Here is an 18,135-nt window from a genome sequence, read left to right as displayed (position 1 = left end):
ACGCACTGAGTTGCTAATGGATTCCCTGGGTCCACTGCTATAGTTTTGTTGCTTGGGGCAAGGTACAATCTGGGTGAATCTTTGTAGAAGAGCAACTGTGAGCCTAAGAAGTCTATATGCTGATGCCCCCGGCAACTGCCTGAATTCTCTGTGTCCCACGAGACTCAGCTGTGAGTCTCTGCCATTAGTTATTATGAGATTCCAGAAAACCATTTGATGGCATTGTCATCCAAGATGCAGAATTGACCCCCGGTCTTCTTCACCCCTCACAGACCATTGCTCATTGTTCAGCTTAAATTCTCCTGAAGAGCTAAGGTCTGCTTAGTTATGTCTGTCTGTTCTTCTATCTCCCTGACAGACATCCCCTCACTGTAACGTTTTTCCTTTGTTTCATCATCTCTAAACTAATTTTACCAGGTCTATATCTTAGAATCGCAGCTAGGAAGGGCAGAGATCATCGGCGAGTAGAACTAGATGTCCTAGAAAAACATACATTCAAAGCGAGATCTGTAATATTACAATAGCTAATAATGTCGCTGCGGAGACCCTCGAAAGTATGCCCGTATATTTAAAGCTGCTCTGTGTTGGTTAATTTGAGACTTTAACTGGGCCAACTCTGTTTGGATGATACTGAGGATGAAACAATGCTGATATGGTCAGTGGTTTTGTCTTGCTCCAAAGCTGTGTGTTCACATTTTCCTGGAGTAGACAAGGTGTCCTGGGTCAGTATGAGGCTGGGCTGTTTTATCTTCTCAGTGTAGACGAGCAGCTGGTGTGCGGATGTTCAAAGTGTGGTCCAGTGATTTGAAAAGGAACAAGAAGCCAAGGGCTATGGGTCAGGACAGAGCAACTTTATGAAGACCCACTCGGTAGGGTATTAAGAGTGGTAGTAACTCTGAAATTCCTCACTAGGTAATAAATAGCCAAGCATGGAATTTCACGGGTCCCTTTGGTCTTGTGGAATCGGTTGATGCTTTAGGACATACAAAGTCACTCTATTCTAGGAGTTCCAGTTGGTGTCATTTACCAAGCCTATGCTTATTGCTGCCATCAGTATTTAAAAACAGTTTACTACATCCGAGCTTTGAGGGAGGGAACATGGAATAAAGTATTTCCCTGGGCACAGAACAGACCCTGTAGAAACTTCCAGATGTTTTCTCTCTCATCACGAGGGCCTTCTAGCTCCATATGTAGGGACCTTCGAGGACACAGGTGTCTGTGAGGGTCTTTGAATGTCGAGATTTCAGCCGAGTGCTTCAGAGCCCTAGTCTGCCCTACCAATAGGGGGTGATAGTGGTTGTTTACGTAGCATATAGGAAGCATTTGAAAGGGAAAGATGGTGTTTAGAAGTTCTTCGGTAGGAACGGGTGGTGGTGAAAGTGGATCACTTCTTATAGATGTGGCAAGCGAAGGGAGCCCTGAGGCCTGCGGTTAACTCCTGTTGACATCCGTGTGGCTCCTCACTGTCTGTCTCTGATGCTCCCTGGAAAATGTTTCTATTTTGTTTCTTAGGGATAGAGTCCAGGGCCCGGCATGTTACACTGAGCCCCGCCCCTAGGTGCTGAAAATACTTTTAAAGACAGCTGGGGTTGTGAGGGTTTTCATTGGTTGTGTCAGCCATACTGTCTACACTGCCAGTGATGCCGGCCACAGGCTTCTGGGAAATAACAACTTCAAAGACTCTTGAAAGCAAACTGATTTAAAATGTGCTTTAAAGTCTTCCTCCACCCGGGCATGTGCGAGCGCTTTCTCTTTGTTTTCAGGTCAGGATGCAGCTCTCAGTGCTCTGGTGGCATGAGCACTACCATGCTCTCTACGCCCCCTACCCTCATCATGAGGGGCATGGACTAACCCTCCGAAACCGTAAGCAAGCTCCCAATTAAATGCCTTGTTATATATATATATATATATATATATATATATATATATATATAAAGGAAAACCTTTCTTAAAAGCATACGAAAACAGCTAAGGAAAGACTTTTTTTTTTTGAACAATCTCTAAATGCCAGGGAAATGCAGCCACCATTGAATGAGCTGAAGTTAGCATTTTAAATTTCACACCCTGAAGACTGGCTCTGGCTCATTCCCTGGCCCAATTTAGAAATCCTATAGGATTGTCTAAAGCATGTGTGAGTTCAGAGAAACCCTGGTTAGTTACTGCAGACTCAAATGAACAGAGCACTATCACGCTAATTGCAAAGGTTCCCACGTGCAAGTGGTGTCGGCTCTCCCTGCACACTCAGAGATGCCCTGTGAGCTCACACGTTCTAAACATCCCCTAGCTTCACAAGCTAAAGAGAGAGTTGGCACACATACGTCTGGGGCTTAAGTGGACACGTGTGCCTTCCCATCTACTGACAGCAAGTACCTCTTCGGGTAGCCGTAGAGGACGGATGCGGTTGTATGTAAGAAAGGGAGAGAAAGGCTGCCCGTTTGTGGCACGCGGAAGAAGGAGAACGCGAGCGCGAGACGCACCATACTCTGGGACTTGGCCGGTGCCCCGCTTCAGCAGCAGCCTCACTCGCCGCCCTCCGGATTTGATGAGCTCTATTGCTCTGGCGTGCGTCATGTCCCTCGTGCTTTCCCCGTTGATTTCGATGATCTGATCCCCCACCTGCCAATCAGAGCAAAACGAAGTCAGGCAAACGCGGTGTGCATTTCCGACCGTTCAGATATCACCCCGCTTGTAAGGAGCACCTGTGCTGCTTGTGGGGCTCCTGGAAAAGGGTCACCCATGGCTGCACCCTGAGTCCGACCGACTTCATCGGAGGCCCCAGTTAAAATGCTGGGCGTTCAAAACATGGGAAGATAGGCCTGATGCTACAGTTCAGAATATCCTGGCGGCTTTGTGTGAGTTGAGAAGTAAATATTCTAAGGCTTTTTCATTGAACACTTCACCAGCCTTTGGCATTGCACAGTGTCTGTTTAGCACATTGGAAGGGATGATTAGTTTCTGTGCTGCTCTGAGAATATTTGCTATGCATCATTTAAATTTCTCTGGGTGCTGTTGCAATACTGCCTTCATGGTAAACAGCAGTTAGCTGCTACTCCAGGTAGATGATGAGTTCTCTCTCATTGTCCCTTGAATTAAAAATGAGACTCTCTGTTCTCTCCGCTCCTTAGGCAGTTCCCATTTAGTTTTGTGAATACACATTAGTATACAAAGAGCTTCAACTATGAGCATAACCTGTAACTCCCAAGGGCTGTTATTGTCATGGACATTTGAACTAAAATATATTGGACTTCAGGGCAAGTTACTTAAGACAAATTAGCCAGGGAAAACACAACGAGTTGCTTTGCAAAGCTTTATAGTAGATGGTTTCTTAAACAAAGAAGATCTCATCCTAGTTAATATCTATAAAGCAGAGAGAACCAAGAACTGCAGTCAAGTAGATCGGGCAGACAGAGCAGATAGTTGCTATCACCATGGCAACAGGGCACTGCAGTAAGAACCCCAACATATGTAACAAGGAGGTGGCATCTCTGTCTAAAGAGGATTATTCCAGAGGTCCAGACCCTTTACAATATAATGACAATAAGGATTTCCCTTCATGTGCTTGGTGGACTCCAGAGGTGTGGGTTGGGGCAGCGGAAGTGGATGGCATCATTTCTGTGGCATCCATATTACACAGGATAACTCAGAAGACAGGACTAAATGAGAGGTTATTGTCATCATATGCCAGACCACAATATTCTGTTTGAGTTTAGGGTACCTCTCAGAAGTTTGGGGTTTGTGTAGAAGGCATCAATTGGGCACTCACTTTAACCAGGGAGTAAACTGATGGGAGTGAGCTGGGAGTTAGATGTTTCTCTGAGTGCAGTGGAAAGATGGAGGTTGAGATGGTGGGCTGAGGGCTGTCTCATTATCCACCAGGTTAGACACTGTAAAGATCCTACCTTGAGGTGGAGACATGGCCTTGGCTCCTCCCTTCAGGTTAGGAATCTGTTTTGGGGGGAAGGCTCCATTGGGTGTGTAGGCATCATTAGAAAGTCACTGTTTATTTTGTCCTTTTCCTCTTTTTTTTTTAACCTTCTGTACTTTTCTTTTGGACTGCCAAAACCTAAGGAATCCTCCCTTCTCTATCTCTTCAGCACTGGGACGACATACTTCTGTGCCTGAACTTTCAACATTGGCACTGGGGATCTGAAATAGGGCTCCTTGTGCAGTGAGCATATCACTGGACCCAGATTTCTCTCCAGACCCCTCATTCCTCCCTTATTGGGAGCAACAACAGTCTTGGACTACACTGAGATATTACTAAATTTAGAGAAAAATTCCTTAGGGCAGAACTTCTGCTTGTAGTTATGCTGGGTGGTCTGGGGAGAAGAAAAAGGAAAAAGGCAGGGAAAGGAGGGGAGGAGGGATGGAGGGGAGGGAGGAGGGGAGGAGGGATGGAGGGGAGGGAGGAGGGGAGAAGGGATGGAGGGATGAGGAGTGGGGGAAGAGGGACAGAAAGAAGGGAGAGAGGGGAAGAGGGATGGAGGGGAGGAAGGAGGGGAGGAGGGATGGAGGGAGGAGGCATGGAGAGGGAAATACAGAGAAAAAGGCTTAATTTAGGCAGAGGATTTTGGACCCATGTGTGGCCTGGGACCTTGTATCTTTTGAGGAAATATGAAATATTATTATCTGTGGTCCCCTTGGGGCAGTAACAATCTTTAAGCAAAACTATGTCTTGGGGCAAGGCAGGTTGAGTCTCCCTGTTGCATAGCCTATTCTGTCCCACATCCCCAATATACCTCAGGTCCTACACCATGGTGGAGTTTTCTTTAACAAAATTATCACCAAATCCTCACACTTGCTTGAGGCTGTGTAGAGTAAATTCTTTTTTTTTTCTCTTCCTACTAGAAGGCCAAGGCAGGTAAAGGTTAGTCTCAGAACATAAGTGATCAGCAATTCACATGTTAAACTTTAAGTTCTGTACCGACACAGTTTGGTTTTGAGATAGTGTCTCTCTCACTGTGTCATTCAGGCTGGTTCCTATCTCTTCATGCTCCAGCCTCAGTCTCCAGAGTGCTGGGATTCTAGGCACGCACAGCCACACCCAGCCCTGGGCATGTTTGCACTGCTAAGTCACACAGAAAGTGTGTGGCTCAATGGTCTTTATAAGAAATACACTGAGTGCAGGGTTCATTCTACCTCTTTAGGGCCATCTGCATGCTCAGAGAGTTTATTTATTTATTTGTTTGTTCAGTTTTTTGAGGCAAGGTTTCACTACGTAGCCTTGGATGGCATGGAACTCTCTATGTAGACAAGGCTGGCTTCAAATTCATAGAGATCTGCCTGCCTCTGCCTCTGAGAGTGGTGGGATTAAAGGCGTGGGCCACCACGACCAGCTGGCAGGAGGTTGCTATCAGTTAATGGCTCTCATCTGACTACTACTGAACAAGAACTTATTTTCACGACTGTCGTGACTGTCACACGCATCACTTACAGACTGTTTTCCCCACTGACTCAATGTCATTTGTTCCTGCTTGGTCTGCTTTTCAGTTACAGCCAATGTGTTCATTCTCATGATACAGAGACATAAGCTTTGGACACCTCAGCATGCACCTCAAGTTTTCTGGAAATATTGCCTTAAGCAACTTGAGCCAAATTGTAACAATTTCTATAGTATTTGTAGGAAACCAGGTGAGATTTTCATAACAAACTCTTAGAGGTAAGTTAGAAGGAAGAAGGGGAGGATGAGAAGCTCACTCAAAAGACATTGTAACGTGCTAAAGGGGAAAACAAGTCAGAATTAGGGCCTTCATTGCTCCAGGTATCACCTCTGGCTACGCAAACCGGAGGATGCTGGTGGCCACAGGTGACCCACTGGAGCAAGGAGAGACACACTGATCCCTACTTGATAGTGACTTTTATATATTTTTAAAACTCTGAAAATGTTTATTTTTGTTTTAGCTCTGTTAGTGTTTTTCCTGTATGTTCACCAAATGCATGCCTGGTGTCTGTGGTGGTCAGAACAGGGCAGGTGAACCCCTGGAATTATGGTAACTGGTGGTTGCCAGCCAACACGTGACTTCTGGGAACCAAAATGCTTCCCTGCAAGGGCAGAGAGTGCTCTGAGCCAGCCTTCTGTTCAGGCTGATCCTTTGCATTTAATGACACTTTTTATGATTGACCTTTGATACACATACTATTACTATTATCCTTCTTATATTATTATTCCAAAGTACTAGAAGCAGAGTCCAAGCCTAATGCATAACAGGGCACTGAAATCTCAACCACATCTCCAGCCCTGTTAGTAACCATTTACAGCGAACATATTTTCCAAGGGCTCCCCCAAGTGTTTTTTTGACCACCTCATTCCTCTTAAATGAGATAGGACATGGCTACCTGTCGCATAGCCTGGTTCTTGTTACACAATGGGACAGGAGCCCATCAGGTTGGCAGGTTCTTCCATGCAGAAAATTTGGGACCCAATTGGAAATGGAAATAAATGTTTGAGAGTTCAAGCTGTGAATTTTATTTGTTGAAAATTGAGTTTTTGTCTTTATATCATGTTCTAGATACAGTAACCATTTGAAAGAGAAACTTTCTAATATCTCTCAAGAGAACCTACCCTAATAGAAACCACGAAATGACCTTGATCAAGGTGACACCTGAGTGCTCACCAGCCTAGGAGGGCATGGGGGTAAGGACCACAGTGGCTTTAAGACGCATCAGGCCACTGTATCGTTCTGAGGGCAACATCTTCTGGGCTTTTATGATTTGATGTTTACCCATTAAAAAGATGTAGTCAGTCACAGTCGAAGAAAACGTCAGCCTTTGACTGAGTGCACTGATCTGCAACAGAGTGTTGCTGGGCTGAACGTTCTAATTAGCAGACTGCCCTTGGCAGAGACTCAGGGAGCACTGTCTGCTCAAAAGCCTCAATTTCTCATTCAATTCTTTAAGACTCTAAATTTAAACATAGAAAAAAATTGTGAAATTACAGATAATTCAGTATCCCGACCATAGAAGCAGTCAGCCTTTAAATGACAGCTTGGTCTTGCCACCAAAGCTTTCATTTTCCCTGGCAGATACTCTGGACCCCAATCGTGTACACAGTTTTGTTAGACTGTTGACAACTCTCCTTAGTCTCCAGAACTCTTACTTGTGGTCGGTGTCCTACTTCTGAAGCGCTCTTCCTGCCTGTATGCGTGCTTGCGGCCGTCTCTTCCTGGCTCTCTGAGGACTGGAGAGTACTCCTCTTTTCTGCACTTCCATAGATGCTGTTTCTTTCGTCTACCTGGATGCTCCCCTTCATCTCAAACAGGTTCATCTTACTTATCCCTCAAGACCAACCTCAGCTATCAGATCCTCCAAGAGGGGCTTGTGGGATCCCACCAGCCTTGGGGCGCCCCTCTCCTGTACATTTCTTTAGAAGAGTTTCCTTTTCCTGTTTAATGTTGTAAGCTTCCCAACAGCATGAGTCCAGCCACAGGGGAACGTCCCTAAGTATAGTTTAACAAAGGATGCATGGATGGCTGAAGGAAGGGATTTTTCAGATATTTCATTTAATTCTGTGCTCTTTTTTTGCTTAAACTGGATTTAATTAAGATTTACATGAGGATTGACCTTGATTTTATGGTATATGTCACCTACTTGGCCCCAGATTGAGTAACACACAGCATACACACATAACTTATATCCTAAGACACATACCTATAAATACAATGTATTGCTAATTGTGGTAATGAATTTCTTCATCATCATCATCATCATGGTTGAAGAGGGAAAAGGAACACAGACTTTGCGCAATGAACCTAGTAGGGAGGCAGCTGACTGATGGAGTGTTAAGTAGGGAACAGGGCAAATATTATTTCTGTGGAAATATCTCTGAGAGGCAAAAGATTCTTCTTGGGTTGTTAAGTACTGCCTTGCAGGCATTCTTATAGGCCATGGATGCTATTTTGATTTTATGATTCCAGATGAAATCTTTAGGAAGAGAATCTCATTGAGTGCTTGGCAGGTAATTTAAATCCTGAGTTAATACAAAGAATTCACCGCGAGTGTGGCAGAGGCGTGAATGTTAAGACGGAGAGTTTAAAGGCAAGCTTGTTGAAGCAGAAATAGCTTCTACAAAGGAGAAAACCACAAGCAGCCCCATTCCATTTTCAGATGCTCTTTCACTCTTCAGGCAAGTAGAGGCTGGGTAATATCACAAAACCATTTGCCTGAGCAGGAATGGAAGGCTCTCATCGGCAGCCCAGCTGAGCTTCTACTGTTGCTCAGAAATCACTTACGTTGGGTCATGACGTCTGTCTGCCTAGCTGATTGAAAAACAAACAAAAAGAACCACAGCGGGAACTTTAACTGTGGATTGTGTGTAGACTGTCATCTCCCTTCCCTGCCTGCAACTGAAAGCAAAGGAGAGCATTATTCCTCATTCTTGCCTAACCCGATATACGCACTTTCAGAAGTGATTGATCACCAGCCGGACCTTGAGCAGTGGGTGACCTGTTGGTCCGTGATCACAACTCCTGCTTTGCTGGAGCTAACCATCTTTCATATTGTATTTGCATGCAGGCTCTCTGTGGGTGTGTCTGTTCTAGACCTGACGTGGTAGCCGCGTAGGTTAGAACGCGAGTGGTGTATCAAGATGGGTAGGCGTACACAGTGGTCAGCTACAGTCTAGAGAAGAATTTGATGACAGCGTTATTTTACAGCTTTGGATGGGTAGACAATGGAAAGGGCCGTGGAGACGCCATTGTGTGAGCAGAGTGGCATTGTTGCCACCTCTAGCCTGAAAGGCCCGAGGAAATGGAAGTTACTGGAATCAAGAACGAGAACCGTGGAACAGAGGCTGCCTGTTTGGAGTTGGAGCTGCAGAGAGAAGTTCTGCTAAGCCCAGCTGCTGCCCAGGAAGCAGAAACACAAGAAGAACAGCCATCTGTTGGTGTAGAGAAAACAGAGTCCTGTTACCTCCCATTCCCTTGGCTTCTACTTCTGAATCCCTGGAAGCTGTGAATACGTTACTTTATATGGAAAAAGGACATTGCCGATTCTGTCTGTCTAACATCTATCTATCTGTCTGTCTGTCTGCCTGTCTATTGGTAGGGATGAAATGTGAGACCTTGTGTTTTGCTACTGAGTGACACCTCAGTCCCCATTTTTTTCTGTATCAGGGACTGAACTTTGCATCACACATACCAGAAAAGAGCTCCACCACTGAGCTAGCTGAGATTTACCTCTAGTCCAACCTTAAAGTTTGAGAGATGGGTTACCCTGGAATATCTGAAGTCCCAAGAGTCAAAATCTGAGAGAGATAAAAGGATAGAAGTAGCGGCTGGGGAGGAGAGAAGAAGCTGAGCTGACGGATCTGAGGATGGAGGAACTGGCTGGAAGCCAAGGCAAGCAGACGTCTGGGGACACTGGAAAAGGCAGCATTTCCCTGGAAGCCTGTTGGAGAAGCCAATGCTGCCACACTTGATGTCTACCTTTTAACCCGGGGAAAAGATTTGGACTTTTGACCTCTAGAATTGTGAGACAGTCAGCTTGCATTGTGACACTAAATTTGTGGTCATTTACTATAGCACGAATACAAAGCTAATGTATGCAATCTCTTTCTGCTGGTATTTCTCAGTGGCCAACTCTTACATGCACTGGAGGCCAGGAGCATTGGGGTAACCCAGCACGGCCATTCCCTCAAGGACACTGCGTGGGGCAGGGGCGTAAAGGAACAGGCGTGGATGAGATGCTGGAGTACAGGGAGGACCAATTGGGGTGTGGCTGGTGCAGGGTAGGATGAGCCACAGAATGGCTATGACAAGCGGTAGACAGATGTGGGGATTAGGAAATAATCCAAGAGCAGCACATCAGAGTTGCATGGTGTTTACTTTTCCCAATGTGCGTTGGAAAGGTGGTTTTGGGAACTTTACTGTGTCGTAATATTTCATTCTAGCCATGGACATCCCTTTAAGCCCTTTGAAGGGAAATCGGCAGTATCAATGGTGTTCGCCTAGGACTCCAGAGCTACCGTTGTGTCTAGTCATTCGGCATTTCCTCAATGAGAGTGAGAATAGCCCCTTTGGGTGATAGATTGTTTATGATTTATTTAAGCTACTGGAGATCAAAATAGCAAAGCAGCCACACTAGTTAGCTATAGAAGCCAAACACACTCCTTTAATCCCAGGACTCAGGATCTGCTACTCCAAGGCCACACTGACTACACAAAATTGATCCAGTCCTAAAAGAAGCAGCTCACACAAAGGTGATCTCAGCACCTGGGATCACCCCCCTTTCATCCCAGCACTAGCGGGGGTGGAGACAGGAAGATATGGCTGGGTGGAGAGAGGAGTATGAGGAGGAGGACGCAGGAACTGAGAGCTTTCTCCCTCTGAGGATTCGTGGAGACAGGATGGCCATTTCGGCTGGGTAGAGGTAAGATCTGCTGCTGGGCTGCTTTGCTTCTCTGATCTTGAGCTTGAAGCTTGAACCCCAATATCTGTCTCTGGGTCTTTCATCAGTCATACTGCACCCCTTCCCTTCCTCCACTCAGCTTTCACGGCCCCTCTCTTTCCTCTCAGTCCGCAGGCCTCTGTTTGGACGTCTACCAAGAAGTCACCACTGTCGTGTTATACAGCCCACTCTGGCTTTGCATCTCTCCTCTTCCAGTACCTGCTGTCATCCCCATGGTCTCTGAACAGACTCCGTGCTATGAGGCTCCTTACGAACCTGAAAGTCTCTAATGTCAGAGCGTGTTTCCAGCCCTCTCGCGTTCAGTCTGGCCCATCTCTTCCCCGGTTTTCTATTTGGCTTTTCACATTTATCCTGCTCTTATTTTTCCCCGCCCCTGAACCTCACGTTTTAATCACGGCCATTCGTCAGATTCTGCTTAGATTCTCCATGAAGCCATCACTGGCCTTTGCAGTGACAGTTCTTCCTCCTCCTTTCTCTCTGGTCCCAATATGTTGCGGCTTGCCTCTCTTACAGCACTCAGGCTATCAAAACCTCTAGAGTTGGCCATGTGCTTTATTCCTGACACCTCTCAACTATAAACTCTTAGAAAGTCAGACTATGTCTTTATACCTCCTGGCAGTCCTGTACTGCATTGCTTTAAAATAATGAAGAGTAAAATCTGCTTATAAAAGGGGCAGAGACTGGTCCTGTCCCCACTGCTGGAAGAGGGAGACACTGAAGAGAGGTGAGGGCTTGCGGGAGATGGAGGAGACTATGAGACTCTCAACACTCGTGGCTGGGGTTTTGAGGGAGGATGTGCCTTAGTGTTTTGCCATTACTGATAAAGATGCTTGGAAAGAGACAAGAGCTTTACGAATATTTCTTGAATGAACACGTACCTGCTTGACGTTGGGCAAAACTAAAGTTTAGCATCTGTGAAAATGAGGCATCAAACACTTCTAATGCTTACAGTTTTAAGAAGGTAAAAAGTTATGCAAGTGAAATCAACAGTGTTTTCAGCTTTCCGTGAGAGGCAGACCTCGCGCTTCACGGCCAAATCCCTGAAGGAGCCAGCCGCAGGTGCAAGCAACCCTTTGCTGTTAGAATTGCTCCGTCAGCTCACACACCCGGCTAAAAGCAGTTTTAGTGGCTGTCCCCATGAAAAGCACTGGAAGTGAACTCCCGTGGAACTTCTCATTGTGCCCCATCGATCAGAGAGCACTGCTGTGTTTTTATAGCGTCTCTCATAGCATCTAGCATGTGCACGTCTGTATGTCTGTGTGCATGTATGTACAGGCAAGTGAGCAAGGTGACGGGGGGGGGGGGAGGAGGTGACCAAGGGGTGGGAACAGCTGGTGGCAGTCATGATCCTTCACTCGCCACGATGGCCTGGGACGAGTTCCCTGAATTCATGTATAGGAACCCGGGTTCCCAGCACACCAGTGTCGGGGGCAGTGGCTTTGGGGAGGTGCCAGGCCCCCGAGAGCTCCATCCTGGTGAAGGGATGGGTAGCAAGGCCTCAAGAGTGGGTTAACCCATTTGCAGTGTTGTGCCTTCTGCCCTGCTGACACAGAAGAGAGGCCGTGCCGGGTTCTGTGTCTTGGACTTCTGAGACAACAGGACAGAAAGGAAGAAGTTGCTGGTCTCCCAATCATAAGCAGTTCTCAGATACTCTTCTGTAGCAGAGAGACACCCACAAATCACACACAGCAGTAGAGGCCAAGGAGCCCACTTTTTTCTCTGGATTTTATCTCCCTTACTTTGAGTGAGTATTCTTTCAGAGAAAAGTAGGGAACTACGGGAAACACATAGTGTCGTGGGGGTACAGGGCCAACTGTAGACTCTCTGTCTCTACTCCTTCTGAGGTTGCTTTAGTACCCTCAAGACGGCGGCCACAGTGTTGCTCATGACTCGAATGACACACAATACAGATGCTCATGGTTGACCATTTACCTTTGGGGTTGCATTGGCCAGTTTTGTGTCTAATTTGACACAAATTAGAATCATCAAAGAGGAAGGAGCCTCAACTGAGGAAATGCCTGCATGAGATCAGCATTTTCTCAATTAGTGATCAAAGGGGGAGGGTGCAGCCCATGGTGGGTGGTGCCATTCCTGGGCTGCTGGTCCTGGGTTCTGTAAGAAGGTGAGCTGAGCAAGCCATGGGGAACAAGTCAGTAAGCATCACACTTCCATGGCCTCTGCGTCAGCTCCTGCCTCCAGTCCTGCCCCGTGTGAGCTCCCGTCCTGACTTCCTTCAGTGATAAACAGTGGTGTGGACGTGTAAGCAAACAGACCCTTTCTTCCCCAGGTGTCTTTGGTGGTGGTGCTTCCTCCCGGCAACAGTAGCTCTAAGACAGGGGTATTGCTTAAAAACAAGAGGAAGTGACGAGGGTGAATACAATCAGAGTATGTGTCTGAAGATGTCATAATGCAACCCATGATTTTGTACAGTTAAAATAGGCTAGCAAAATTTACACAACCACATGTTCCAAGTAACTCTAACACCCAGGCCATCCCATGAGTGAGAATTCAGCAGATGTGAAGTGAGGACAGCTGTAACTGTGAATAAGCAATGGGTGGCTCTGAATGTCCCTGGCCCCTAACCTCCTTTCTCAGATAACTGTACAAACTAAACTATGTGAAGTCTTAGACCAGCAGCAGCATACCTGTGCTTGTGCGGTATTTGAACAGAGAGTACGTAAACAGGAAAAATCACGGCAATAGCAGGCACTGGGGTCCACTATCACGGCCATAATGGATGTACAGTCCTTCACTGAGAGTTTAATTTCAAGGCATCTCCCAGAGAACCTTTACTCATTGCAATAATATTCAGCATTAGCAGCAGCGAGTGTGGTGATTATAATAATTTTTCTGTTGAAGTACTAATTCTAAATAAATAGTAAGCCAGAGGAGCACTATGCCACCATGATTATGATACATAAAACAAACATTATCCATTAATTTTCTTTTACTATTTAAAGTCACATATTAATTACTTAAATTTTGCAACTAGGAATGTAGCCGAGTGTCTAAAAATCTTGTTTCTGTTCGAGTTAATTCAGATTGCCTATCCATGCATGAGAACAGCTGAGCTATGAAATTGGGCAGCATGTTTTCTGGCAATAATGAGCAGATAATATTCGTTAGGAGTATTTAAGTGACATCGCTATCGATAGGTTAATTGGAAATAAAACAGTAAAGCTTTTGCAAATCAGGAGACTAAAAAGCCCCTGGATTATGCATTGTACTTTTAGACCTCTCCCACTTTGCAGTTTAGGATAGGAACTCGCAGATTAACACAATGGTGACGACCTCAGGGTTCCATGGCGGGTCGTCATTCTCAAAGGGGGTCCCTACGCATATCAAGTGTGTTGTTCCCTCTCTTCAGTTTTGAAAACTGACCCCTGCATCTAATGAAATTCTTAGGATGTTGAGTGGAGAGAAGAACCACGAGCTGATGTGAGGGTATCACCTCACTTGGGGATGAGAGAAGAACCACGAGCTGATGTGAGTGCTCACCTCACTTGGGGATGTTCAGAGCCCAGAGTACCACTTGCTTGTATGTGAGGGTTAGAAGGTGAGGGGCAGCCAAATGATAATACTCTATCATTCATCTGAGCTAGGTTCAAATCTCACTTCTCTATGTGAATCCATTCTTACACTACCAGACCCAAGCATTTAGAGTTTTGTCTCCATGTAAAATTCTCTGTTAATTATCTAAGAGTTGTGAGCCTCCCAGATGAAAAGCACTGGCCCTTTAGAATGGTTTCCATGTATTTAACTCAGCTTAGGCCAGATTTTTTTCGAGCTGTGTTAGAAACACGATTCCATTTAATTCTGAAATGAACAGACAAATCTTTGATGGGAGAGAACTGACAGAATTAAATCTGCAGAAGAAATGTCTGCTGTTCCAGAATGAACAACAGAGTGAGAGACTCTGGTACAGAGACATCCAAATAATTTTCTATGTGATTATTTAATTTGAACCACCTGTGCTAACGTGGACTAACCAACCCCATTAACACCGTGCGGGTATTCGAGGTGGTTGCCATCCCCTCATAGTGTTCCCCATTTCCGTTTGGCACCTCAGATTCCTCTCTTGGAATCACCTCCATCGTGCCCTCCATCGTGCCCCTTGCACTTTAGATAAAGAGCTGGTGAAGTCTCAGGGATGGCCCCCAGGCTGTCCCCCCCCCTCGTTTAACCCCTGCTGATACTCTCAGGGCCAGGGCCAGCATCATCACAAAAGCACTGTGTCCAAAGGTGTTTGCAATGCTGCGAAGTCATCTTACAAAGTGGTCTCTCAGGCACCAAGAGGACTGAAGCAAGTATGTAAATAGAAATCCCCAGCTCCATTGCTCTTTCTAGAAAAAACAGTCCTTTAGGCTTATTCTGATGGCGAGTTCTTATTTTCTAATCACCTTTGTTTTCCAAGAGCATCACATTGTTAATGTAAGTGGTTTGATTAAACCGTCTCTGGCCACTGAGGCATACATAGAAAATTGATTAATTTGTCCAATAACGGCTAGCAGCTGTGCTCTGTCAGCCCCTGTCCCTTCCCTGCTGGGAAGTGGTTCGATTCCATTATTTTTCAACATTTTAAGCCGTTAAAAAGTATAATGCAGTATCACACAAGAACCTCCCCCACTCTCTCCTCTTCAATGCAGACTGGATAGATGGAAGTTATTTTAATGGATGAAAGATTTTATTCTCCCATGTTCTGAGCTCTCCTCTCTCTCTCTCTCTCTCTCTCTCTCTCTCTCTCTCTCTCTCTCTCTCTCTCTCTCTCTCTCTCTGTCTCATCTCCTCGTCTTCTGGAGAGGCTCTGGTGGAGGACTTCATTCCCTTGAACAATCCATAGTTGCTGGCTGCAAGCCTGGCCTACCTACTTCTCTGCATTTATGACTTTGGGACATTTGTGTACCATGAATAATGCTGGAATGTTTTATAGTTTTATATGGGTAGCATCACATATATGATTCTGTAACTTCCTTTTTAAACTTAATGTTATGTTGTTGAAATGCATCTAAGTAGAAAATATGCATTACCCACTTAAACTACTATGTAATACTGATTTGTATATTCTACTCATATCCATCTGGGACTGTCTTTGACATTCTGTACTAACAACGAAAACCCATGTATCAGTAAATATTGTCTTCTGGTGTATATGAGTAAAGTCACAGTGTAAACATAATGGTGAAATTGCTGTCTTGTAGGTAAATGTGAACATCCAAATTTATTGGGTGTTGTCAATTTTCTCTCCAAAGACACACCAATTTACACTACCATCACTAACAAACAAGAGTTGCCTAGTCCCTCATGTTATTGCCATTTTTTAGAAATGCCAGTTTTTTTTTATTTTTAATGCTTTAGTTTTTGCCAACATGGAAGATGACAGTACTATTTGGTTCTTTAATTTGTATTTTCATGATGGTAAGCATCTTTTCAGAGTTTTAAAAGTCCTTTGAGTTTCTTTCTTTTTTAAAGTCAATTTTCTCATTCTTTCTTTTTGAGTTGTAGTTCTTGTAATTCATAAAAGTTTTTTTAATTAGCTATGTGTTCTGGATAGGATTAATTTATCCCCATTTCAAATGCAATTTTATTTTTAAATACAAGTGGTTTCCAGAATCTTTAGTAAAAAATGATCAGAATTCAGACTTAAGAACAATGACTTCATTTCTTTTCCCATTTCACATGTGAGGAATGAAAACTGTACTAAGTACAAATTACTAACTCAAACATCTTAATTCCAATTTACAGACAAATTTTTGCTAAGCATTATTCGACAGCTATGTAGGAGCTCTTTAGAAAATGAAATTTTTTTCTCAAGGAAATTAGTTATATAAATTAAAGTAGAATTATATTAACCTCTTTACTATTTTTTGAGTAAAATATTTGGTGAAAACAGTCAAAAAGGGATGAAATTTTTGTTTTATATTGTGTATCTTGCAATAGTGATCTACTTCACACCACATGGGTTGTTCAGAGTGGGTTTTATCCAGGAATAAACATCAGAATTATGTGTGGATCATTTAAAAGCTACTCACACTCTTTTAAATTAAGATCTTCTCAGCACATCCCTGAGAGCATCATATGCCATGAGAGAGGTAGTACTTTGCCTTTCTAAGAAAACTCTATGTATGGCATTTGTTATACATTTTCTATGTATGCCATTTATTATAATAGAGATATACATGAAATTAAAAAAAACTTTCCCAGGCTCTTATTCAGTAAGACCCCTTACTGTACCAAAAGGTAATTGCCTTTGTTGGCATATGTAGGTCTGGCAGGCTGTCTGTCTATCCAGCTGGCCTAACTGCTGCCATGTTCTCTTCGACATTTCCAATGCATTTCTATTTTCTAGTTTTACTTTTCTCATGTGGATATCTGGGAGATAAATGGAAATTTTACATGTATTGCTTATCTATATCCCCTTTAGTTTTTCTAGTATTTGACATATATTTCTGTACTCTGTTATTAGGTACCTTTATTTTATAACTACTGTATCTTCTTAATTGGTTGGCCACAATTCATCCTTGCATCTTTTTTACAATGACTTTGTCGCCTGTGACAGTTTTGACTTAAGGTCTATTTTTTTTTTACATATACCTTGACTTTCTTTGCATTTACATGAGTTATCTTTTTCTATCATTCTACTCTCGCCCTGAAATCTTCTCAGAGATGAAACACTGAAAAATCTCCCTCTAGATCAGGAGAAAAGAGTAGGATGCTCACTCTTTTTCCTTTTGAGATAGGATCTCATGTAGCCAAGGCTGGTCTTGAATGTATTACATAGCTGAGGATGGCATTGAACTTTTGATCTTACATCTCAGTTATGTGGTGCCAGGGACTAAACCCAAGGCTTCATGCATGGTAGACAAGTGCTTTATGAACTAAACCCCAGTGCCAGCACTAGATGCCCGTTCTTATCACCCATGTTCAGTATAGTACTAGAAGTCCTACATAGACCAAGGAAGAATATGTAATAAAAGACATGGAAATTGGAAATAATGAAGTATGTAGCATATTTTTAAGCAGCAAATACAGTTTCTATAATAACAAAAAAGCAAAAACCAACCCAAAACCTGTTAGAACTAATAGATGCATTTAGTACAGTTTCAGGGCAGACAATCCACATATAAAAATAATTGTGATCCTGTACATTAAAAATTAGCTAACAGAGAAAGAAACGAAGGGAAAACCATCATTTACAATAGCTTCAAAAATATTAAGGAAAACATTAAACCAATGAAGTGAAAGATATACCTAAAAGATTTGTATCTCATAGTACTATTTTTCATAATACGGTGATAAACTAAAGAAGAGACAAACAAGATGAAATATGTATATTTAGGTGAGAGAAAGAATTCACATTGTTAAAATGTCTATACTATTCAAAGAGATCTATAGAATCAATGTTATCTTTATAAAAATTCCAATGACAACTTTCACAAAAACAGAAAAATGAAATTGACTCTGGAATATATACAGGACCACAAAAGATTCCAGAGAGCTAAAGTAATCTTGAATGAAGAACACAGCTGGAGGCATCGCATAGTGATTTAAAGCCTTATTACAAAGTTATTGTAATTAAAACAGTACAGAACTACAAAAAAGTAGACTTATAAACATAGGAAAACCCCCATAATTTCAGGTAAGTATGTGCAAATATAGCTAACTAATCTTTACAAAGGTACAAAAACTATGCATGTATGGAGTTGGAAAAACCAGGTATCTCCATGGATATGA

General features: G+C 43.6%; 1 protein-coding gene across 8 annotated transcripts in view; it reads right to left on the bottom strand.

The window, feature by feature from the left end:
• Positions 1-18,135, bottom strand: part of Magi2 (membrane associated guanylate kinase, WW and PDZ domain containing 2) — a 1,397,005-nt gene that overhangs the window by 49,004 nt on the left and 1,329,866 nt on the right. For all 8 annotated transcript variants that reach the window (XM_040735144.1, XM_040735143.1, XM_040735146.1 and 5 more), the window contains one exon: positions 2,478-2,616. In XM_040735144.1, the coding sequence (XP_040591078.1) occupies positions 2,478-2,616 (139 nt within the window). The remainder of the gene's footprint in view (positions 1-2,477; positions 2,617-18,135) is intronic.

The sequence above is a fragment of the Mesocricetus auratus genome, unplaced genomic scaffold, assembly GCF_017639785.1.
Source record: "Mesocricetus auratus isolate SY011 unplaced genomic scaffold, BCM_Maur_2.0 Super-Scaffold_100043, whole genome shotgun sequence".
Lineage (NCBI taxonomy): Eukaryota > Metazoa > Chordata > Mammalia > Rodentia > Cricetidae > Mesocricetus > Mesocricetus auratus.
The sequence above is the reverse complement of the archived record's forward strand: the minus strand, read 5'-3'. Positions and strand labels throughout refer to the sequence as shown.